At 39.2% G+C, this 21153-nt stretch overlaps 3 protein-coding genes across 3 annotated transcripts; 2 read left to right on the top strand and 1 right to left on the bottom strand.

Moving 5' to 3' along the window:
• The first annotated feature begins 3240 nt into the window (after positions 1-3240).
• On the top strand, positions 3241-6264 carry comtd1 (catechol-O-methyltransferase domain containing 1). Its single transcript, XM_044214014.1, has 7 exons — positions 3241-3398; positions 3494-3612; positions 4386-4491; positions 5148-5266; positions 5687-5741; positions 5833-5966; positions 6092-6264. Exons 1-7 carry the CDS (start codon positions 3302-3304, stop codon positions 6242-6244), a joined length of 783 nt encoding a protein of 260 aa, XP_044069949.1. The 5' UTR covers positions 3241-3301; the 3' UTR covers positions 6245-6264.
• A 193-nt stretch (positions 6265-6457) lies between these two features.
• LOC122884285 (neurofilament light polypeptide) lies at positions 6458-11820 on the top strand. Its single transcript, XM_044214006.1, has 3 exons — positions 6458-9099; positions 9186-9310; positions 9724-11820. Exons 1-3 carry the CDS (start codon positions 8158-8160, stop codon positions 11051-11053), a joined length of 2397 nt encoding a protein of 798 aa, XP_044069941.1. The 5' UTR covers positions 6458-8157; the 3' UTR covers positions 11054-11820.
• Positions 11821-13842: 2022 nt separating this feature from the next.
• Positions 13843-20902, bottom strand: vdac2 (voltage-dependent anion channel 2). The gene is made up of 9 exons (XM_044214012.1): positions 20615-20902; positions 18914-18985; positions 18753-18802; positions 17383-17535; positions 17225-17277; positions 16565-16792; positions 15206-15356; positions 15043-15100; positions 13843-14836 (listed from the first exon to the last, which is right to left on the bottom strand). The coding sequence occupies exons 2-9, from the start codon at positions 18978-18980 to the stop codon at positions 14745-14747; spliced, it is 852 nt and encodes a 283-aa protein (XP_044069947.1). The 5' UTR covers positions 18981-18985; positions 20615-20902; the 3' UTR covers positions 13843-14744.
• Positions 20903-21153: the final 251 nt, after the last annotated feature.

A 21153-nucleotide genomic window follows, 5' to 3' on the forward strand; every position in this document is an offset into this window, starting at 1 on the left:
CATTGTGATTAGCATCACTTAATATTCATGCGTGCTTATCTGCCTGCTGAGACGGTGCCAAACTGACTGCTGTTAGTAGAGTGCATTGCAAGCAGCCTCCCCGTGATAAACACACCGATGATGTAACAGCCATGTGGCATTACAAGCATGTCAATATGTGCCGCCCTGTGTACTCTGTGATGGTGTCACAGGTCAATTCAACAAGAGGAAAGTGATATTACTTCCCAGACAGGGGGGAGTGAAGGCCTGACTCTCTTTGTGCCATGAGCCTGTGTTTGCATAGAAAAAAATATTGTGGATTAGCTAAACAACACTGCCACTTGCTGTTCACGTTTAGGTACTAAACAACAAAATAAAGGGAAAATGCAGCTAGAACGAACTCACGAGTGCTGAGAGGCCTAAAAACTACACATACATAATAGCACATACATTTAGACAGGCCTGGTTTTAAATCTACTTATAAGCGTACATTTATATTCTGCATGGTTTGCAAAATTAAAAGCCTTTTTGAGATGTACAGTGTCTTCCCTCCCACACGCTAAATGCATCAAAACAGGAACCTCTTGAATTATTTTGTTTCATATTAGCAGTTGTATGTGTCAGTTTTGTTTTCTTGTTTCTCTACCACATTGTTTTTTTCTACCTCTGAGAGAGTGTGTGAATGTGTATCATTGTGGCACTGTGACAGTCACGGCTGGGAGGAGGAACAGTGGTGTGCTTGCTGCAGATGGCAGCACACATTTTTTCATTCCTTAAACAGACACAAAAAGCAGCTGAGGGACCAGGGCCTGTCTGTAGAATGTGCTGGGGAAGAGTAGGTACTTGGCACAAGTAGCAGAAACAATTAGCGTCACATAAGCAGAGGCCTGAAGCAGCTGGAGAGAGAGAGAGAGGATGGTGGAAAAACACGGCATCTCATTTTCACCAAGAGGACCAGAATTGTGTGCACACACTCTGAAACATCCCCTTCCTTTCTTCGTCACAATTCAAACAATTTTTTTTTTTTCAGAGACAGTTCGTGTCATGGCTCATTTAATTGATGTGTTCTTGTCTTGTTTGGATCTGTGCATTCTTAATTAGGGAACAGACAGGGGAAGCTCTGTGTCCTTGGAGAGACCTCACGTCCCACTCACATCCCCAAAATTCCTTTTTGAACATTCCTGGCTACCGTCTTCCCTGTTCCAGTTTTTGAAGATGCAAGACGAGATGATCTAAAGTGTGGTTCATGACAAAACTCCACCCGTCTTGCTCTGAAAAACATTGCTCATTAAACTTTGCCTACTATGCAGATAAGCTCAAAGAAAATGTTAAATGTGAAGAAGGAGCTGGATACATTCTTCATGCAAAGCACCTGAAAACCTGGTTTCAAATCTGAAAGAATAGGTTTGGAAGTCTGTCTTAATGCAATACTCATATACCCATACGTATATACGAGTTGCTATAGGTTCTGCAGCATCACCACTCAACTTATTCTTCTGGCTCTTTGATTTCCTGTAGTCTTTGTGACTGTTGCTGGTAATTTAACAAGTTAAAGTGCCCAGTTTGACCTCCCCCCTCTGTAGCTGTGTGTCCAGTTTCTCTATCAAACAAAAGCTGTGTCTATGAAATCATAGCTGTTACCACAATAATGGTATAAATTGTACAATGTATTTGTCTAGCAGCAGCACAAGCAGAGAAGACTCATGAAGTCAGTTAACTGACTAATGTCAGTTACACTGCAATATCTATCTAAAGTCTGCTAACATTAGCCACATTACACTACTTGTCATACCATAGTCTCTCTTTGCCTCAGTGAGTCCTCAGGCTGCACATACTAGTTTGAGTTGTTTGTCCACCTGCCTTTGAAATTACACTGCTGCTGGTCCAAATGGCATCAGCTGAGACACTGACTGAGACCACCACTAGTGACTTGCTCAGCTCTGCCTCAAAGACCACCTGTTTTATGAATTTTAAATTTTAGGAATTTAAATCATAGCTTTCTGTTCCCCAAGAGTTTAGTCAATCCGAGTGAACATGTAGCGTGGGGAACTCGGATGCCTCGGCTCTGAATTGCATGGTGCCCCATTCATTGCTTATGAAGCAACCCTGGATTTTACATCTGAGCAAGATAAAAATTTCCAGGGGTTTCTTTCAGATTTTTTGTACACTCGTGATCAATAACTGTAAGGTCTGGCAGCGCAGGAATTATATGAGTTTTTGCTTTGCTATGGAACTCCACATGTGTGTAGACCTTTCAGAGTAAGCAAGTCTTCAAGCAAGCACATTAAATAACAAATAGAGCTCATAAAAATGCTGGACAAAAACACTGTTAATTCACTATACTCTGTAGAATATTTCAGAGGACCCTTCAGAAAATAAACATGTGAATAAACCCTCTTTTGCCCTTCGACCACTAGGAGGCAGTATTGTATGGCAGCAATGGACGGTAAAGTGTTGAAAATAAATAGTAAAAAGGCATAGTTCTGTCTGGACCCCAAACACATCTGAATTGTTTTATAATGATCTGTGCACTCTGCCACCCAACAGTCTGTCAATATAAACGTAGCCCGTAAGTAATGTGGGACTCTCTTTGGAGACTTTCTAAAGGTTTTATGAGAGAGTTGTAGTTTTGCTTCTTTCAGTTTAAAACAATTTAAAACTAAAATTGTGCTATTTTTATCACTTAGTAAATTTGAAGAGTGTCTTTCATGGTCTTTGTCTACTTACACAGGAATTTACACAGTGAGGAAAGTGCTGTCTTGTGAAATACCCAAATGTTTAAAAAGTTAACATTTCACAGATGAATTGCAGTGATGCAAAATCTTGTTATACAACCCTGTGTTGTAAAAGGATCAATACAGCTTTCTTGGACGTTGTATCTTAATATACAATACTGAGTAATAGTGTGAATTCAGGAACACAGATAAAACAGTTCAAAGTGTGTTTGTTTGGATTGCAAAATAACTGACTGTCTGCAGTATTTTTGGATTTGTGGCTTCAGCAAATAAAAAGAACAAACTCAACTAAAAATTACTGGGTGTTGGTGCCTTTTTTTTTTTAAAGGGGACCTTTGTCCTGGGACTCTACTACAATATTCAGTGATTTAATCTTATTGGTGTAATTTAAAAAAAAAGAAGTAATAAATAAAGATGTAACTTTCCTGTTTGTGATAAAATATAGTTGTCTATCGTACAAAAACGTCCCTACTTTTGCAATATACTTGAAAAATCAATAAGTGGAGCCTCCGTCTCAAAGGTTAAGCAAATCAAACAGACGCTACAAAAAGGACTGACACAGAGAGGTTCAGTGGATCTAACTGAAGATGTTCAACCTTTGTTTAACAAAGCCCAGAGCCCAGAGCATAATGGCTACAGATATTAAAATGCTTTTCTGCATTGGATTTGCTGTTGTACTAACAGGTATGAGATGGTGGTTTTGAGTATAATCTGGCAGGTGACAGACATTTCTTGAAATGAGGATAATGGTAGCTGCTGTTCTGTTTCTTGTGGGTCAGGTGTGGGAAAGTCTGCCTTCCTTGGGAAGAGCCACAGTGGAGGGAAGGAAGATCCTGTGCTGCAGTATGTTGTTAACAACTCACTGAGGGAGAACCCAGTCCTCACCAAACTCAAACTGGTAAGAGAACCAGAGAACCAACAAACCCTCATACACTAGTGTCTCATTCAGAGATGGAGATGATTACTTCAGCATTGACTTCATAACTTACTTCATAACTAACTTAGATTATTGTATTTCCCTTATTATTTGTCTTAGCAAGACATCCCTGCATTGTTTACAGGTGTTTCAGTATGCCTCTGACCACGTTAATCAAAAGATCCCATGTTAATATCTTTAAATTTGTTCCCTATGAAATTCTTTTGATCACCTTTAGCTTAGCATGGGCAGGCACCTGCCAACATTTATCAACATGCTGAAGCCACCAGCAGGTTATTTAGGTCAGATGAAGGCTGGTTGGTCATCTGGTACTCCAGGCTAAAAACTAAAGATGATTGTGGCTTTGAAGTTGTTGCTTCTAAACTTCGAATCTAACCGCCACTGAATTTAAAATAATTGAACACTCCGGATATTTTTAAAAAGCAGCTGAAGACACACCTGCTTAGAATTGTATTTGTTCAGTCTGTCTTTCATTATTGTTTTGTGTCATATTTAAATTCTATTATCTTTACTTTCTATACAACTTCAATAATATATTGTGAATACATAATTACAATATATACAGTATAATTTCAGGATCTGCAGTATAATTCTTGACCACTAGAGGGCAGCACATCGCCAGAGAACACCACACAGCTGCATGAAATCTAATGAGGAATGCCATATATGTTGTTTATCCATTTAGTCAGGCAATATAATGATATATATTAAATGGTTTTATTTTTTCATTTCAGAGAACCCTTGAAGACCCATGGAGTATCATGATGGTTGCCAGTGAACAAGCCCAGTTTATGGCAAATCTCATTAAACTGATAAATGCAACTAAAGCTATTGAAATTGGTGAGATTAAATAGAAGACTATAGAAACAAAAAAGGGTCATAGTAATTGGAATTTAAAAGCACCTGAATACCTAATTGTGAAATAAAACCACTACATATACATATATTGCTGACTTTATAGCACTGAAATATAACCTGACAGGACAGAGATCTGATCTATTCCATTCAGGCTCAATTGCTGATAGGGAGAAGCCTTGATGTTTAAGTTTGAATTTTTCATCTTGAATTGTGGTGTCTGAATTTAATCGATCCAATATGAGTGACTGGATTTTTCTAACTAAATTGAATTCTCAAAATGACCACTTGAATTTGAAAAACTTTAATACAGTGTTTTCAATACTAGACACCTGAAAGTAAATATTTGTTTAAAAGCTTTTTATATTGTACAACCTGAAATTGCCTACTGGAAATTAAAAAGAGGGGAATTCAAACCACATTAATTTTTGATAGATGGTGTTTCACTGCTATAAATTTAGCAGTATTCAAATTTCAACATTAAGTATTGATTAAATTTCAGAAATAGTTGCTTATGAGAATCAAATCCATATACAGTCTTTCTTCGCTCCCATAGAAGACTCTCTTATATTTTAATCATCTTGAAAGGACTAAAAGTCTAATTCTGAAGTGATTCAGTTAACATTAGATTTATTCTGCAGGGATGTACACAGGGTACAATGCACTGAGCATGGCTTTGGCCATGCCAGAGAATGGAAGTGTGATAGCTTGTGAAATTGAAGAAACCTATGTGGACATTGCCAAACCGTTTTTTAAAGAGGTGAGAATATCTCTTTCTAAACAGCGTGACTCACATTCAATCATCCATAAAGATATTGTCTGCACAAAGGAATATAATGTAAAAATTAGGATTGCTTCGTGAAACAAAATCTGGCACTTGGGCAACATTTGAATTTGGCATTTTGCAAGTTTAGTAAGATCGATTGCTGCTTCTGTCAGAGCGAAATTGTGCAGCAGACAGCAAACTGTACATCTACCTTCTTCACAAAATGCTGCCGGCTGGAGAGTGAAAAGGTGTCTGCTCAGGAAACTGTGTCACATAAAGATGCAAAGCCAAGCAATAAAATCAATTCCTGTTTTAGCCTTCCCCAACACTCTCTTTAAAAAACAATTAAAGAAGAAATAAACACTTAAAATCCCATCATAACTCTCAATTGATACAATTTAACCTTTTCTACAGGCTGGAGTTGAAAATAAGATAGATGTACGGCATCAAATAGCCATGAAGACACTGGGTAAGTGCTTTTATAAATCTCTCTCATGATTTCAGATTAAAAATGGACTTATTCAATTTTTGCATTTTAATTTTCATCTCCATTTCATCAGATGAGCTGATAGCAGCCGGGGAAGCTGGAACATATGACTTTGTGTTCATCGATGCTGATAAACTCAACTATGACAGATACTATGAGAAGTCCCTTGAGCTCATACGAAAAGGGGGTATCATTGCGATTGACAATGTAAGTACACTTTACACGAGCAGGTTGAACATCTCTTAGAGAACACATGCTGTGGTATTGCGAAGAGTACAGCACATTTTGACTGTAAACAGAATGAAACAGTTCTATTGTTACTGTATTTGAAGGTGCTATGGAGTGGAAAGGTCGTGAATCCCGCTCCCGATGACCTCACCTCCCAGTGTCTGGATGCTCTCAATAAGAAGCTACACAAGGACCAGAGGATTGATCTGAGCATGCTCACTGTGGGCGACGGGCTGACCATTGCTATTAAACGCTAAAATCACTGGTTAAAAAGCTACACATTTGTCTTAAGGTTCTTTAATTTTTATATTAAATATGAGCATAGAATATTATATGTGGAGTACATTGCCCTCTGTACTTTTATGTCAGCTACAACAATCATCCAGTGAAAGTCTTTTCTACAGCAAACAACCTCTATATGTTTACTGTCTTTATAAGGATAGCAATCATAAAAGTGCTAAAAAAAAGCGTCTAAATGACATTATTCAAAATCAATAAATATCACAGTGCTACAGCTCAGGATCAGATAAACATAAAAATTGTGGTTTGCTTTTCTTTGTAACAGAAGATGAAACATCTCATTTTGCTTACAGGCTGATATGATCAGCTCTATTTGTAGCTACATTACACTGTGACCGCAACAGATCACACATCAAAATAACAAAATCATGTAAGTGGAATAAAGCTAAGGGAAACTAAAGATGAACTATTTTAAAGAAGCTACAGTTAAGCTCTTTATAGTGAGATGAACACAGCACCCTTCATTTGTGTATGTTATCTCACCGCTAAGTGTCTTAAATTGCTGTGATCTAGTGGTTTTTATACATGACACCTTTTCTATTATATTTTAAAGCTGAGCAAAACATTCCTCTTTAACTACACTACAGCTTGAATGTAAAACATTATTTCTCTAGTACTAGCTGAAGGCAAGCAAGACAAACTTTCTTTAAAAACAGTTAAAGATGGCTGCAGAGCACAACCAGGAACCACGTTATTCAAGTCTACATTGGCCTGAGGTGTTACAGTCTATTAGTATAGAGACGTGGAAGAACACACAGGAGGAGTTGTAAGAAATGTGGTGTTTTTATATTATTTACCAGCAAAATGGCAGCAGGATGAATAAAAATAATTTATAATTTATAATTTATAATAATTTTATGCTTTCAAAGAATATACAACAGTTAGACTGTAAAAGCTCAAATAATCATATTTCAGTTGTTACACCTAATACAGTTTGACTTGAGTCTACATGTTGGCATTAACTTAAAACATAAAACAGTGGTGGAAGAAGTACCCAGATCCTTTCATTAAGTAAAAGTAGCAATACTACAGTGTAGAAATACTTTGTTACAAGTAAAAGTCACAAGCAGGTTGAATGTCTGTTGGAGAATATATTGCTGTGGTATACAGATGTGTACAGCATGTTTGACTGTAGTATGCAGATCCTTTACTCAAATAAGTGTAGAAATACTCCATAACAAGTAAAAGTCCTGCATTCTAAATGCTACTTACATAAAAGTACAGAAGTATTCTGTAAGGCATTCTGTAAATTCAGCAAAATGTACTTAAAGTAGATGTAGTGGAGTAAAAATGTACAATACTTCCCTCCAAAATGTAGTGGAGTAGAAGTCTAAAGTAGCATAAAATGTAAACACTTGGGAGCATGTACATGAACAACCTATTCATACTTTTACACTGTTGGAAGCGAGCTAGTTACATGATTTTAGGCTTTTTTTCTGGATGCGAATCTGATTTTAACACCACGGTATAAAAGGTGTGAGTTCAAATCTGCCTAACTAGTTAGAAGGAAGTGCCTGTACAGGACAGGCATGTGCTGTTTAAATGACGTCATCTGCTAAATGCAGTAAAGCAGGTTGATCGTGAAACACCTTGGCCTGGTATTAATGAAGGAGTGTAACAACTTAAACGCTGTGGCACACATAATAATAATAATAATGATAGTGCACAGAGGGTTGATTGGCATCTACAGTCAGTTCACCGACGTCACAGCTGTCTGCGACAAAACGTAGTGTAAGCGCTCATTAAGGCATCAGCTGATGCTACAGCTTTTCAGCACCGCGGACAGCTCCGTTCTGCATACCGAGCAGATGGCGACGGTTATAAAAGCCCCGCATGGAGCGCTTCTGCACCGGAGATTCACCGCGACAGCATGATTCACAGCATGGATAACAGATTGGACTTCCCGCACAGAATCACTCAAGATGAGTATTTACAATACAAACCAAAACGCTCGGCGTTAGATACCAGCGTCGTGATTAGGGGGACGTCCACAGGCATGAATTTGAGCAACCCTTTATCTGGAAAGTTTAATGAGAAGGAATTGATGCATGGCTTGAACGATCGTCTTGCGGGATTCATAGAGAAGGTGCACCATCTGGAGTACCAGAATCATCTGCTAGAGAGAGAAATCGAGGAGATCAGAGGGAAAGCGAAACCCGCATCTTGTTTGGAGGAGGAGTATGGACCAGAGCTCAGGAAACTGAGACAGCTGGTTCAGGATATCACTCATCAGAAACATCTGATTGAAATTGAACATCAGAATTTAGAGGATGAACTGTCCGACTTGAGAAGACAACATGACCAGGAGGCGCGTAGTAGATCAGATGCCGAGAGCAACATTGTGGTCCTCAAGAAGGACATCAGTGACGCGTATCAGGCTAAACTACAGCTGGACAAGAAAGCACAGGCTCTCGTGGATGAAATACACTTCCTGAAAAAAAGCCACGAGGCCAAGGTATCAGAGATGTTTGACCAAATCCAGGATGCGCAGGTGACTGTCGAGGCGCATGAATTTGGCAACCCCGGCGTCACTGCGGCACTCCGGGACATTAGGGCACAACTGGAAGGTCATACTATGCCCGACGTCCAGCAGGTAGGAGAAACTTTCCGATCTCAGTTTGCAAGATTAACGGAGGCAGCTGAGACCAAGAGAAAGGCTTTAAAAGCGACCCAGCAACAGATGCAGGAGTATAGGAGGCGCCTGCAGGCTAAGAACATCGAACTGGACTGCGCCAAAGGCACCAGGGAAGCGCTGGAGAAACAACTTCATGACGTAGAGGATCGCCACAAGGAAGAAATGATTCATTACCAGGTAAGAGCATGATTTAATAAAGCCATGTTCAGTTGTCACGTGCACATGTTGTTCAGTAACACACGTTCTCTCCTCTCTGGCTCCAGAACACAATCAAAGAACTTGAAAATGAGCTCATAAACTGCAAATTTGACATGTCTGGTTACCTGCGGGAATACCAGGACCTGTTAAATGTGAAGATGGCCTTGGATGTGGAGATACTGTCTTACAGGTAAGTTGTGCTGAATCCACGTGAGTTTAAGGTAAAAAGAGTGAGAGCCCTCATAATTATTAACAAGGCAAACATTTGTGGGGTGATAAGATGATTGAAAACCCATAATCCCATAATTTTCCTTATTGCCCACACTTCAGCTTTAATCATCTGTTGCACTATGGAAATTACAAAAACATTACAAACTAATATTGCCTTGCATTGCTTACATTTGAAGGTAATAAAATAATGCAACACTGTATTTAAAGACACAAAAAATCTCAAAATTGTATTTATGTTATAAGGCCAATGAATTTCAGTAGTAGTTTTTTCCACCTGTGTCAAGTCTTTGCCTTAATGAGGGTTAAAATGAATTCAGTATCAGTGCTGTATGTTGGTCACTGCAGATAAAATCTGTGTCTCCTATCTTGCAGGAAACTCCTCTGCGGTGAGGAGGCTCGGCTATCCACGATGTCAGACACCCACATCTCCTTGCCCTACATCTACCATCAGTCCCCCGTTTACACCCTGCCTTGCCTCAGCCGACCGGGAGGCCCGCACAGACGAGCTGAGCCCCACTACAAGTTTGTAGAGGAGATCATAACAGAGACCACCAGGGAAATTGAGATGTCAGAATTTGAGGAGACAGGATCGGAGGAGACAGAGGTGGGAAAGGATGAGCAGCAGTGTACCAAAAGAGATAGAAGGAGCAGTGAGGAAGAGAAGGATAATAAAGACAGTCGAGAGGAGAAAGGTGAGCAGATGTCTGATAGTGAGCAGAATCAAGGAGCGTCAGTAGGCTATTCAGTGAATGGTGGTGATGATGGGAGTCCTGGTGAGGCGGATGATGGTGAAAAACGTCAGGAAAGAAAAGAAGAGTCAGAGGAGTCTAAAGCAGTTGACAATAAAGGGGACAGTGGCATAGATAAAAATACTCAAAGCAAAGTTTTATCAAGTGAGAGCCTTGATGAGGAAGAAAATGAGCAACATCAAAAAGTAGCTGAAAACACAGAAGAGAAAGAAACTGCATTGACGGTAACAGTCCAGAAAGATCTCTCTTCAAAACCAGACGAGTTAGAGCCAGAGCTCCCTGCAGAGGATGAATGTGTGAAAAAATCTGATGATGCTAAAAAAGGAGATGCTGAGAAAGCTACTTTCATCTCAGCTCAAGCGAAGAAGCCTGATGAGACCTCGGCCCAAGTGTCTACAGAATCAGACAAACCTCAAGAGCAAAGCAGTGTTGTGCAAGATAAGGTTCACACTTCAGAAACAGCTGAGAAAACCACAGATTTGACAGCAGAGACAAAGAGCTCTCTCTCCGCAGAGACAGAGGAGCTTTCTGGAAAAGCTGAAGTATCTTCAAGTGCAACACCCAAGAGTGAGGAAAAGGAAAACAGTCACACAGAGCCAAAGGAAATCAGTAAATTCAAAGTTACCGAAGGTGAGGGTCAACTAGCAAAGATCATTCAAGATGCTAGATATGACAGCAATAAAGGCGAAGATATAGAGTCATCTCTTAAATCTAATGTGAAAAGTCTTCCTGAAGTGGAGGATCAGAAGCCAAACAGTGGGGAGAAAACCCAAACAGTCCAAACTTTATTGCCAAAGGAAAAGACAACTGTCAATGCAGGAATCAAAGAGTTACATCAGGGGGCACCAGAAAGCAGCCAGGGTCAGAAATCAAAGCTGTCTGAAGGGTCAGAGAAAATAAATGATCCTCAAGGTAAAACTGAGAAGGTGGAGAGTAGTAAGTTAGAAAAATGAGAGCAAAGTGTACTCAAAGCCAAATAGAGGAAGATATCTGCTGAAGTAGAGGAAGTGAGGATAAAAGACATTTCCTTAAGTCATTTTCACCTTAAATTTAACGAGACAGCAGTTGATAAGCAAATATCAGGGATAGTGAAGCTGAAAATAGAGAATGGCTTAACTAATGCAGGTGCAAATTGAAAGGCACAAGCTAAGCCACGCAAAGAGAAGGAAGCTCAAAGATGTGATCTCTCTTCAGAACAACCACTTGAAAAGGAGAGAGCATGATTCTTCTAATGCAACAGCTTTGCCTTTGAACTTTAAAACCAACTTGTGATGTATTCAGATATTTTGACTCACCACTTAACTAATGTAATCACGAATGTAAAAGATGCAAAGTTACATTTGAATTTGTGTTCATCTTTATTTGCTCTGGTATGTGCTAACAAATAAATGCAATATCAAAAAAATCTTCTGAATGTTTTGCTGGCCACCCTGCCAAGAGCTACAGTAGATAGAACTCTTTTGTTTCTGCAATGGACAACTTAATATGTCTGCTTACACTGACGGGGCTGCTTCTGATTGATTGAGTATATTCTTAACCTATAAATGCTTGCTTTCCCCCCTCTTTCAATAATATATCATCTACCATATTTCTTGTAACCTTGTACCATTTGTGGGTAAAACAATCAATCTTGTTAGCGCACACATGATCATCTTTGCAATTAGAGGGCAAGACAAGTCATTCATAACTGGGCATTAATAAAATGGTGATCTCATCTCAAGTATGACTTACTGTCATTCAAACGTATGAATCTAGAAAATGGGGCGATGTGAATGGATGCATATTACAGGCTAAATGTAGATCATTGTCTTTCATTTATTTCCTATCTCTTTGTATCATTCATCATCTCTCTGAAGGTCTTTTGGTCTCCTTACTTCTAATGACAGATTGTTTGCTCACATTTCTCTAGATTGTTAGCTTGTTTATTATCTGGTGTTGCTTTTATGTTCACAGAAACAGTCTCTGGACCAGTTTGTGTTTAAATTCAGTTTTGCTGCTTTGTTAGAAAATGTCTCAGTTGGTCTCCATTTGGCTGAGTTTCCTTTATAGCTTCCATTTCCTTTCAGACTTTTACTCTTGCAAGGTTTTAAGTCTACACGCCTGAGACATTCATAATAGACTTTAGAGTGCAGACACTGCAGACACCCCTAACTACCCAATGTATAAGTATAAACAAATATTCCTAAAATGCAGTGGAGTTTGCAGTAAAATTATGCATCCTCCTTCCCAAAATATCACTTAAAACACCCCTTAACATTCATAGTACACAGCCAGGACCTTGGCTTCAAGGCAAGTTCCTGAAATACCTGAGCAGCACAATAGCTCAGACTTCAAGAACATTAAAACTGGAATTACCACCCTGCAGTTGTATGCCTCTGCCAACCAGTCAAGTTGCAGTTCATATCCATGTCTGTCCAGACTCAAATGTAGTGAATACTTGGATAGAATTGAATAAAAGGTATATAAAGTATATTTTTTGACTAAATGGAAGTTATGACTATATTGATGACACATATGTATGATTCCAGTGAATATACATTGTTGAACTTATTAATCAAGGATTATCATAGATGTATTGGCTAGACAGGTACACGTGTAAACATGGATTCTTATGTGTTGCTTTTGTTTTCACCTGGCATTAGTAAATTCAAAGCCTCTCTGAGCTGTAGGTGAAACTCACTTACGATTAGCTAGGCGTGCTACAATACGTTGTTTGCACAAACCTGTTGTCCCCGTCAACATGTGTGCGAAATCTGGAATCACCCAATTCATTCTTAAATTATGGCTAAAAACCTATTTTGAGGTCACAATGACCTTTGAGGCAAAAGTGTCACCTATTCAGTGTCCGACCAACTGTGAAATAGGGTCACAATCTCCCCGTCCGTTCCAGAGTTATGGTGTTGAATAATGCCCAAAAAAGTGCTTTTCCACGACATTATGTCAGTGAAGTTGATCTTTGACTTTTCGGGTTAAATTGTCAATTTCCGCATCAATTCTTGAGTTATAGCCAAAAATGTGTTTGTCAAGGTCAGTGAGGTCACAGTGACCTTGACTAATCAGTAGTCTAATCAGTTCAGCCTTCAACATTTGTGGCAAATTGAAGAAATTCCTTCCAGGCGTTCCGGAGATCACTTTCACGAGAATGTGATGTATGTAAGGACAACCCAAAAACACAATTGCTCTGGCCATCGCGGAGGCATAAAGAGACTTGAAAATGGTAGTTTTGACGTTCCCCATTAAATATGGCGGAGCTTGAGCTGATTCGCATGGAAGTATGGCAGAAAACTGCTTAAATTCAGATGTGCAAAGCGCATACAAGATTGGACACTCAAAAATTGACTGCTGTTAGCGGAGCTTCAATTATAAGAAACTGGTTAATCTGAATATACAGTGACTAGATGTTTGAAAAACCTTGCAGGATTTTTAAAACGTGCTTCCATGTTTTCTCTTTGGTGTAGAGTGTGTAGATGTCCAAACAAAAACAACTTTATATCAACTGAATAGAAAAGTTTCTGAAGCTGCTTCATTCATCTGCATTAAAAAAAAAGGTACTTAAACATGTCAGATAAGCTAGTAAATATAATTATTACTGCCTATTAAAAAAAAAAAATCCATTCAAGCGCATTTAACTACGACCAATCACATCCCACTCTACATGCTACAGGCCTCTAACAGGTTAACATTAAAACAAGCAAGCTAGTTGATGAGTTGTTGTTAATGGAACTTCAATATCACATTCAAATTGTGTTTGTGGAGTTCAAAGACTTTATTGAAAATTTATACATACACATAAGGACCTCCAAGACTTCCTGCAGGCTCTGTCTCTGCCCAGTACAGGGAAGCACTTTACGAGAGTGCACACATGCAACTTTACGTTACACCTCTTCCGGACAATGATCGTTTGGCATTACTGTGAACATGAATTACTTGCCCCCCCAATTGTATGTTAGTACAGAATAAACAAAAACGAATTCTGCTTGGTCGGCCAAGTGTACAGGTTTCTCTCAAACTTAGAGACCCACCTTTAAGCACCCCAAAAACAACCCAGTTAAAGGGAGCTTTAACAGAACATCACAAACCCTGATGGCCGACGCAAAATAAAACATTACAGAGGTTTAGTTTGTCCTTGTGTGCATGAACAGGAAGGGTGCAGCAGTATTTAAATAATAGCAGAAAGAACCTAGTGTACTTAACAAGGTCTGCAAATGAAAACTGTATAGATGACAAAGGAATATCAGATTGAGAGAAGGTATGACAACGCTCACCCCACAAAACAGTCAACTGATGTTCTCACAAAAGACAGTGTCTGGGATTATCACAATAAAGCCACACAGAGTTGATGACAGGCAAAGGGATTGTATTGGATATTATTATTATGGCAGTGCTTGACAGGAACAATGACATGATTTATAAATAATATGCCACCAACTGTCTCTTGAATAGATCTACAAAGTAAAAAGCAACAAAGGTAAAATATACCAGTGACAGAAGCACCAACTTGAAGTGGTACTTAACACGTTAGAGTTTGTTGTCGCAGCCTTTGAACCAATCTCTCCAAGATATCCCCTTGCTGGTTTGAGTTGGACATACATTTAAGGCCAGATTCTTCTGATATTCCCTAGTCCCTTGCAGTATGCAGAAAACTTATGCTTCCAGTTCCAAACCCAGACCCAGCTTGTGGCCTCCTGCGTTGATGTTCTTACCGTCGACCAGGCCAGAAAGGGTGAGTTTCACACCTGTACAGGTAAGAGGGACCAACATTACCCATTACACGTGCAATAGCAAAATAACTTTCCTCAAACATGGGTTGTGAGACTTTAGAGAATAAAAAGGTTGACAGAAAAACCTAGGCTGTTAAGTATTGCTATAAGTGACTCTATTCTATTCTAGGCAGCTGAATTTGCGCTTCAGCTGTCCATTAACCTGTAAAAAACAAACAAACCTGGTCTGAGTGTCTGGGTGTATCCAACACCAACAAGGCTATTGTTGTTCACTTTAGCCTATGGAGAAAAATAAACAAACAAACATAAGGCAGTTGGTGACAATTGTGACATTTTTCTTTGCATCATCTGCCCCACTCTGAAAGCCTCTGCTGCAATACTTACACTGACAGAGGCATCCTTATCCAGCTGGTATTTGGCTGCAATACCGAAGCGTGTGCTGTTGCTGCCAGCGGTCCATGCCAGGTTGACTGCCGTCTCGAGCTGGTCGCTCACCTTCTGGTAGATCGAGCCTCCGAACTCAGCTCCATCATTGCTTTAAAGATCATAAGCATAGGAAAGATCTCATGGTACAGAACTGGAAAATTTGTAATTTCTAACTAAAGGAGGTGTTTATTGTGTTGGAGGTGTTGCCTCAGCTCACAGAAACATATCCATACACTTGCTTTGCTTTCAATTTCTGATGTTTTATTAGTTTGAAACAATTCTGGACTGTTCGGCACAGACGGGGAAAGCTTCCAAATATGGAATACTTCTTTCCCTGGAAACAACCTTTTATTTGTGATTAACAGATATTAATTAGACAAGTACACCTCAGAGAAATGGCGACTTGCCAACCTCTGTAGTGTTGAGCTATGCAAGGAACATTACAGGAGAAACATGTCATTCAGCCAGGAATCAACAGCTACAAAATTAATTGGGATTGGTAAACAAGAGTGCCAGACAAAATAGTTCCATTGTTGGCATTTTGTGGAGTGTAGTAACAGTTAAATTTTTCCACAAGAGCTGTAAACTGGCAGTGTTGGCATATGACTATTCGATTAAATAAAACAGCCACCACACATTTTACCGTTATAGCTACAAGTTTGGCTGGAAATGAACATTTAACATCTTGTTGGCATTGCTAAATTAATGTGCCCATCATCTTCCCTGCAGTTTAATTAGACACCAACACCAGAATTTGTTTTCATTCATTCACGCATTCAGAGGGTTACCATGTTTAATACATTTGATGAACACAACAGATACAATCTGTGCCTTTTCTCACTTGTAACACTCTGCACGCGTTTAGTGCAAGTAAACAAACTTGCTCAGTTACTTGCTGGGTTGAACGTGAAGAGGCTGCTCTGCTGCATTTTTACCCCAGACTGTTAAAACTCTGCACATTGTATAGTTGTTGGGTTTGTGTGTCATCATGGCACACAAACCCAATGGGTAACCATAGTTTGTATTGTATCTTTTGATAGTTTCATTTTAATTCTTTGTGGCCTTCTTGATTTATTAGCATATAATAAAAGACCATAACCATGTTTGCAGTTAAAAATCTGAACTAACCTATTGTCATCTGTTATTCAACACTTTTTATAACTTGTAATGCACAATACATCACATGAATAGCTATTTATAGATAAGGGGAAAAACAAATTCTAGATCAAGTGAACTGAAGGTTTCATCCTGATGCAGAATGAAAAGGGCAAACAGATGATAAAAATCCAATCTTCCTGTGAAAGGTATTCTACTCACACATTGGTATGCAACTGGAAGTCTCCCGTCTTGTAGCCAATGGCAAAGTTGTTCTGGGTCATCTTGGATTTGGCAGTGTCAAAGCTCATCTGGTAACCGGCGAGCCAACCCTCGTAGCCGATGACAGCAGCTCCGTGGATGGTGGGGCCAGCGAAGTCAAAGTCGACATCACAGCCCAAGTTAACGTACTCACGCTTGTAGGCGGTCTTAACTTTGCCACTCTTCTTGCTGTTGATGAGAAACATAGATTTGGTTAACCTTAACTGAAATGAGGCCACCCTTCCTCTGGGCCATGTGCCATATTCCTCATGATTTACACTTCATAGAAAGCAAACACATTAAGGATTGCCCGAACATCTAGGCACACTAATAAAACAAAGATTTCTTTTTTTATTCCTCCCAGAGAACAACATACTGCAAAACATAATTTAAGCAAACATGTGCAAAACCTGACAGCAAATCAGAGTAATGTGTTACAATAGACTAGTTCCATATTGGGACTAGGGTCACATGGCTGGCAACTGCACAGATCAGGTTGCAGAAGTTACTCATGTAGAGAGGCAACAGGCAGAGCAGACAATATTTGCTAATCATGTGAATTATAATTGAACTGATTGCTCAACATACTTAATGAATTATTAACTGTAACTTCCATCTTACCCAGTGTTTGGTGAAAAGGTTGTGTCAAAAGTCAGCTTCAGTCCCTTGGCAATCTATGAAAAACAACATGGAAACCATTTGACAATAAAATAAATTATGTCCTGCCATGCTCACTGTAGACACTTACTTTTTAGGAGATGTTTGAATATTGTCCTTACCTGATCTTCAATGGTGATTTCTGTTCCTAAGGTGTTGTCAGTGTTCCACTTCTCAGTGAAGGTCAGGCCGTATTCTGACCTCTTGTATTTAGTTTCCAGGCTGCCTGCAACTTTGCTGGTATCAGTGTTGGAGGAACCAGCTGTTTTGAATTCCTGCAAGGGACAATTTTAGAGAAATGACAATCACGAGACAAGTTACTCTGGATGAAATAACTGAATGAAAAACTCATTCAGTGTTCTTTCATTTCATTTGGCAGTCAGTTATACTTTGGCTCGTGTCCTTTCGATGATCTATTTCTCTTTTTTTTTTTTGCCTTAAAGCCAAACATTCCATTTCTTAAGTTAAAAACAAAAATAGTGTGTAATCTAGAGAGCTGAAACAACTGGTCATATCGACAGAAAATTAATTAGCAATTTTGATGTTCGATTAGGTAACTCATCAAGCCACAAATCCAAATGGTTGCAGGTTTCAGTTTCTCAAACATGGGGCTTTGCACTTCTGTTTGGTATCATTGTAAATTGATTATCAGTGGGCTTCAGACTGTTGATCAGACAAAACATGCAATTTGAAGTTGTCACCTTGGGCTCTGGGAAATTGTGAAATGCATTTTTTTTTTACTTCTTTAATATAAAAAAAACAAATACAAATAATCAAAAAAAATATGGATTATGTTAATAAAAATAATCAGAACTTGAAACTTGTAATCAACACGGCTGAGCTTTGTTAAAAATTGAAGACGTGGCGGATTGCTACTTTTATGGCTGACAATGCCAATAAAGTCTTTTTAAAAACAGAGCCATAAATTGCTGTGAACTTAACTTTCATATTGCAAAATCTATATCATCCTATGAGACTTTAATGTGCAGTTTCATCACTTTAGCGACTATTAGGGGTGGGAATCACCAGAGGCCCCACGATACGATAAATTACATTACATTTTGCGATATGCTGAGTTTTGCGATATATATTGTGATTTATTACCTTTATTCATCTGCAAATTATGTCCCCAAAGGAAAACTTTGTAATTATCTGTTTTATTTAATGAGAAAGTTAACATTATTTCCATCTCACAGTTTTGACCAACTTCCTACCAATCCTGCTGACTATGTCCTCTGCTGACCTCACCAGAAAAACAAACAAAACAAACTTCCGCACCATCTGGTGGACTACAACTGATATTATTCTAGTACCAAAAGGTAATTTTTTTATGACTGCAATATTAATAATTTATATAATAAAAGATTGATACTTGGCATCCATTATTTTAATATCGCCACGCAAAATATTACAATACTATACTGTATTTTGTCCCCATCCCATGAAGTAAGTTCTAGTTTTGTATTCTTAATCCACAAAGAAATGACCTTACCACTCCACTGGCTGACTTTGTCTTGACATCGAGCTTCACCAAGCCAAATCCTGAAGAAAACAATTGTTTTGTTCAAATCATGTCTTCAATATCAACTAGACTTGGCAGTACAGAAGTTTCAACATCACAACACTATTCGGTCAAACTGTAAGAAACCATACCATAGCCTTTGTTGAAGATGTCCTTGGCAGACTTGCCTAGGTCAGCATAGGAGGGAGGCACAGCCATTGTATCTGTAGACAGAAGCAAAACGCAATGCTCAAATTATTCTTCTAACCTAAAAGTATATTTCTACCAGCTTGTGTCCAGTTATAAAGAAACCCAAAATGTAATGATGAAAAACACCATTAATTTTCCAGAATTCCATGATCAATTTAACAATTCACTTCCACTGTGTAATAAGGAGTGACATATGCATAACACTGATTTAACATCTGCAAATGCAAGGTCTGTCAGTGAAACTATCAAGTAGCAAGCTATCGGGCAAGTGTCTTTGACGTAAAGGACACCAATATTTCATTACTCAAGGGCAGGGATTTCTGTCTCATAAATGTACCACTCATGCTCACATATGTATTATATTGTGAGGTTACAGTATACAAATGCCATGAAGCTATGTACACATTGTGAGAATTATTTATGCATAATATTATGCAACAATATGAACATGTTTTCAAGCTATACACTTCTTACTCTTTTTAAAAGAATTCTAAATTCACTTCAGCTTTTTTTGTGGAATATCTGCTTTTTTGACGGTCACAGTAGAGAGAACCAGGAAAGGCAGTGGAGAGAGAGGATGACATTCAGCAAAGGGCCCTGGGCTGGATTTGAACCTGGGCTGCTGTGGTAAGGACTCAGCCTTGATACATGGTAGACGCTCTACTATGTGAGCTACCACTTCTTACGCTTAAGATTTGTGGTAATACTGGCTAGTATGGAAGATGCATTTTTTCTTAAAGCAAAAGAAAACAAGCCTGGTTCACATGAGAATGTCAACTGCTACAGTTAGCTGTTCTTCCTGCATTTACAACACATCCACCTGTGTTCTTCCACCTGTTGAGTGGAAAACTAGACATTGCTTTTGTGGCGATTTATAGCCAATATCTCACTATTATCCTGTTTATGACCAGATGCATGGTTCTCCCTTGCTGCACAGACTGACCTGTATCTACTGTATCGGTCAGCTCATACTGTACTAACACTGTGAGATACTCTTATATGGGATACGTTTCGTTTTACCAAGTTGAGGGTGTAAGCTGACAATGACAATGTTGGTTTCACTTTAAAAAAACACCGCTGGCACAGTAACCGCATTCCGGTGCAGCAGGTAGTCACAGCAGTACAAGTGTCTGACAACCGATGGACAAGGTTACTGAGCGTGAGAGGAGCCATTTTGCCGCACTGGAGTGCCTAGTTCAGGCGTGGCCTTTATTAAACTACTGCTCCACTTGAATTGGCAGGCACAGTTAGGCGTGGCAAGGCAAATGCCTGCGCCAATTGTTGGGATGTGTTAATTTACTCGTTCGCTTGCACTATCAGTCAGCTACCTCACTACTGCTAACTAGGCCATAGGGAGATTAACACAATTATTGCTAACATTAAAGTAATAAGTTGTGAATTTTATACTGAGAGTAGCGTTACAGAACACCTGCTGCTTCATCAGCAACATGAGACGTGTAATAAAACGCAAAACTCCCCTGCTTTTACTTGACATGTGTCAGACGTAGCATGCCGAGTGCAGCTAGCTCAGCTAACTTTACTAGCCTGCAGAGTACCGGTGTGTGTAAAGCACGCTTAAACATTAATTCTTGCTTGCTATGGAGTTAATTAGCAGTGTCATACTGAATCAATGACTCTCTTACCAGTAGAGAATTGGGCTAGCGGTAAACTTGAAGTGACTTTATTAGAGATGTTCCTCACAACGCACGGCCGAGGCAGGCGTCACCGGTTGGAGGGCGAGCTGAAGGAGACTGCACTGCAATGAAATCCAGACCTATCACATCCCGGCTCAGGACCCGGGACGGCCACATATGTGCCTGAGTAAAAATGGTTTCACGTCATGGCGTGGTTGTGTGTATACCTTGTTTCTTATATGTCTTGTTGTTTACCCCTTAAAAAAGTCAGTAAGATAGACAGGAAAAACTGACTTGTGTGCACGGATGGCGGAAATGGAGTCAGAGGAGGAATCAGAGCGCGAAATTAGAAATGAGGACCTGAGAGCATTTGAAAATAAAAAGAAAAGGAAGAAGAGTAACTCAAGTGAATCCAGTCAGAAAGATAAGTATCTTGTTGGTATGGTAGCTGTGACACAAACAAACGGCATTTTCAAGAATCCACATGAGGTCGGAAAGTTTGTAGGAGGAAAGCTTGGAGATGTACATCGGTCAGGATAACAAGTGGG

The sequence above is a fragment of the Siniperca chuatsi genome, linkage group LG11 (genome assembly GCF_020085105.1).
Source record: "Siniperca chuatsi isolate FFG_IHB_CAS linkage group LG11, ASM2008510v1, whole genome shotgun sequence".
Taxonomy (NCBI): domain Eukaryota; kingdom Metazoa; phylum Chordata; class Actinopteri; order Centrarchiformes; family Sinipercidae; genus Siniperca; species Siniperca chuatsi.

What these genes read in the sequence shown, in the direction of transcription:
- comtd1 (XM_044214014.1), top strand. Translation starts at nt 3,302, where the DNA reads ATGTTCAACCTTTGTTTAACAAAGCCCAGAGCCCAGAGCATAATGGCT. An exon ending in ATTTGCTGTTGTACTAACAG is followed by an intron (nt 3,399 to 3,493) that starts GTATGAGATGGT and finishes CTTGTGGGTCAG; the next exon opens with GTGTGGGAAAGTCTGCCTTC. An exon ending in AACTAAAGCTATTGAAATTG is followed by an intron (nt 4,492 to 5,147) that starts GTGAGATTAAAT and finishes TTTATTCTGCAG; the next exon opens with GGATGTACACAGGGTACAAT.
- LOC122884285 (XM_044214006.1), top strand. Translation starts at nt 8,158, where the DNA reads ATGATTCACAGCATGGATAACAGATTGGACTTCCCGCACAGAATCACT. An exon ending in AAGAAATGATTCATTACCAG is followed by an intron (nt 9,100 to 9,185) that starts GTAAGAGCATGA and finishes CTCTGGCTCCAG; the next exon opens with AACACAATCAAAGAACTTGA. An exon ending in GTGGAGATACTGTCTTACAG is followed by an intron (nt 9,311 to 9,723) that starts GTAAGTTGTGCT and finishes CCTATCTTGCAG; the next exon opens with GAAACTCCTCTGCGGTGAGG.
- vdac2 (XM_044214012.1), bottom strand. Translation starts at nt 18,980, where the DNA reads ATGGCTGTGCCTCCCTCCTATGCTGACCTAGGCAAGTCTGCCAAGGAC. An exon ending in AAATCACCATTGAAGATCAG is followed by an intron (nt 17,278 to 17,382) that starts GTAAGGACAATA and finishes TGTTTTTCATAG; the next exon opens with ATTGCCAAGGGACTGAAGCT. An exon ending in TTCCAGTTGCATACCAATGT is followed by an intron (nt 15,357 to 16,564) that starts GTGAGTAGAATA and finishes TGATCTTTAAAG; the next exon opens with CAATGATGGAGCTGAGTTCG.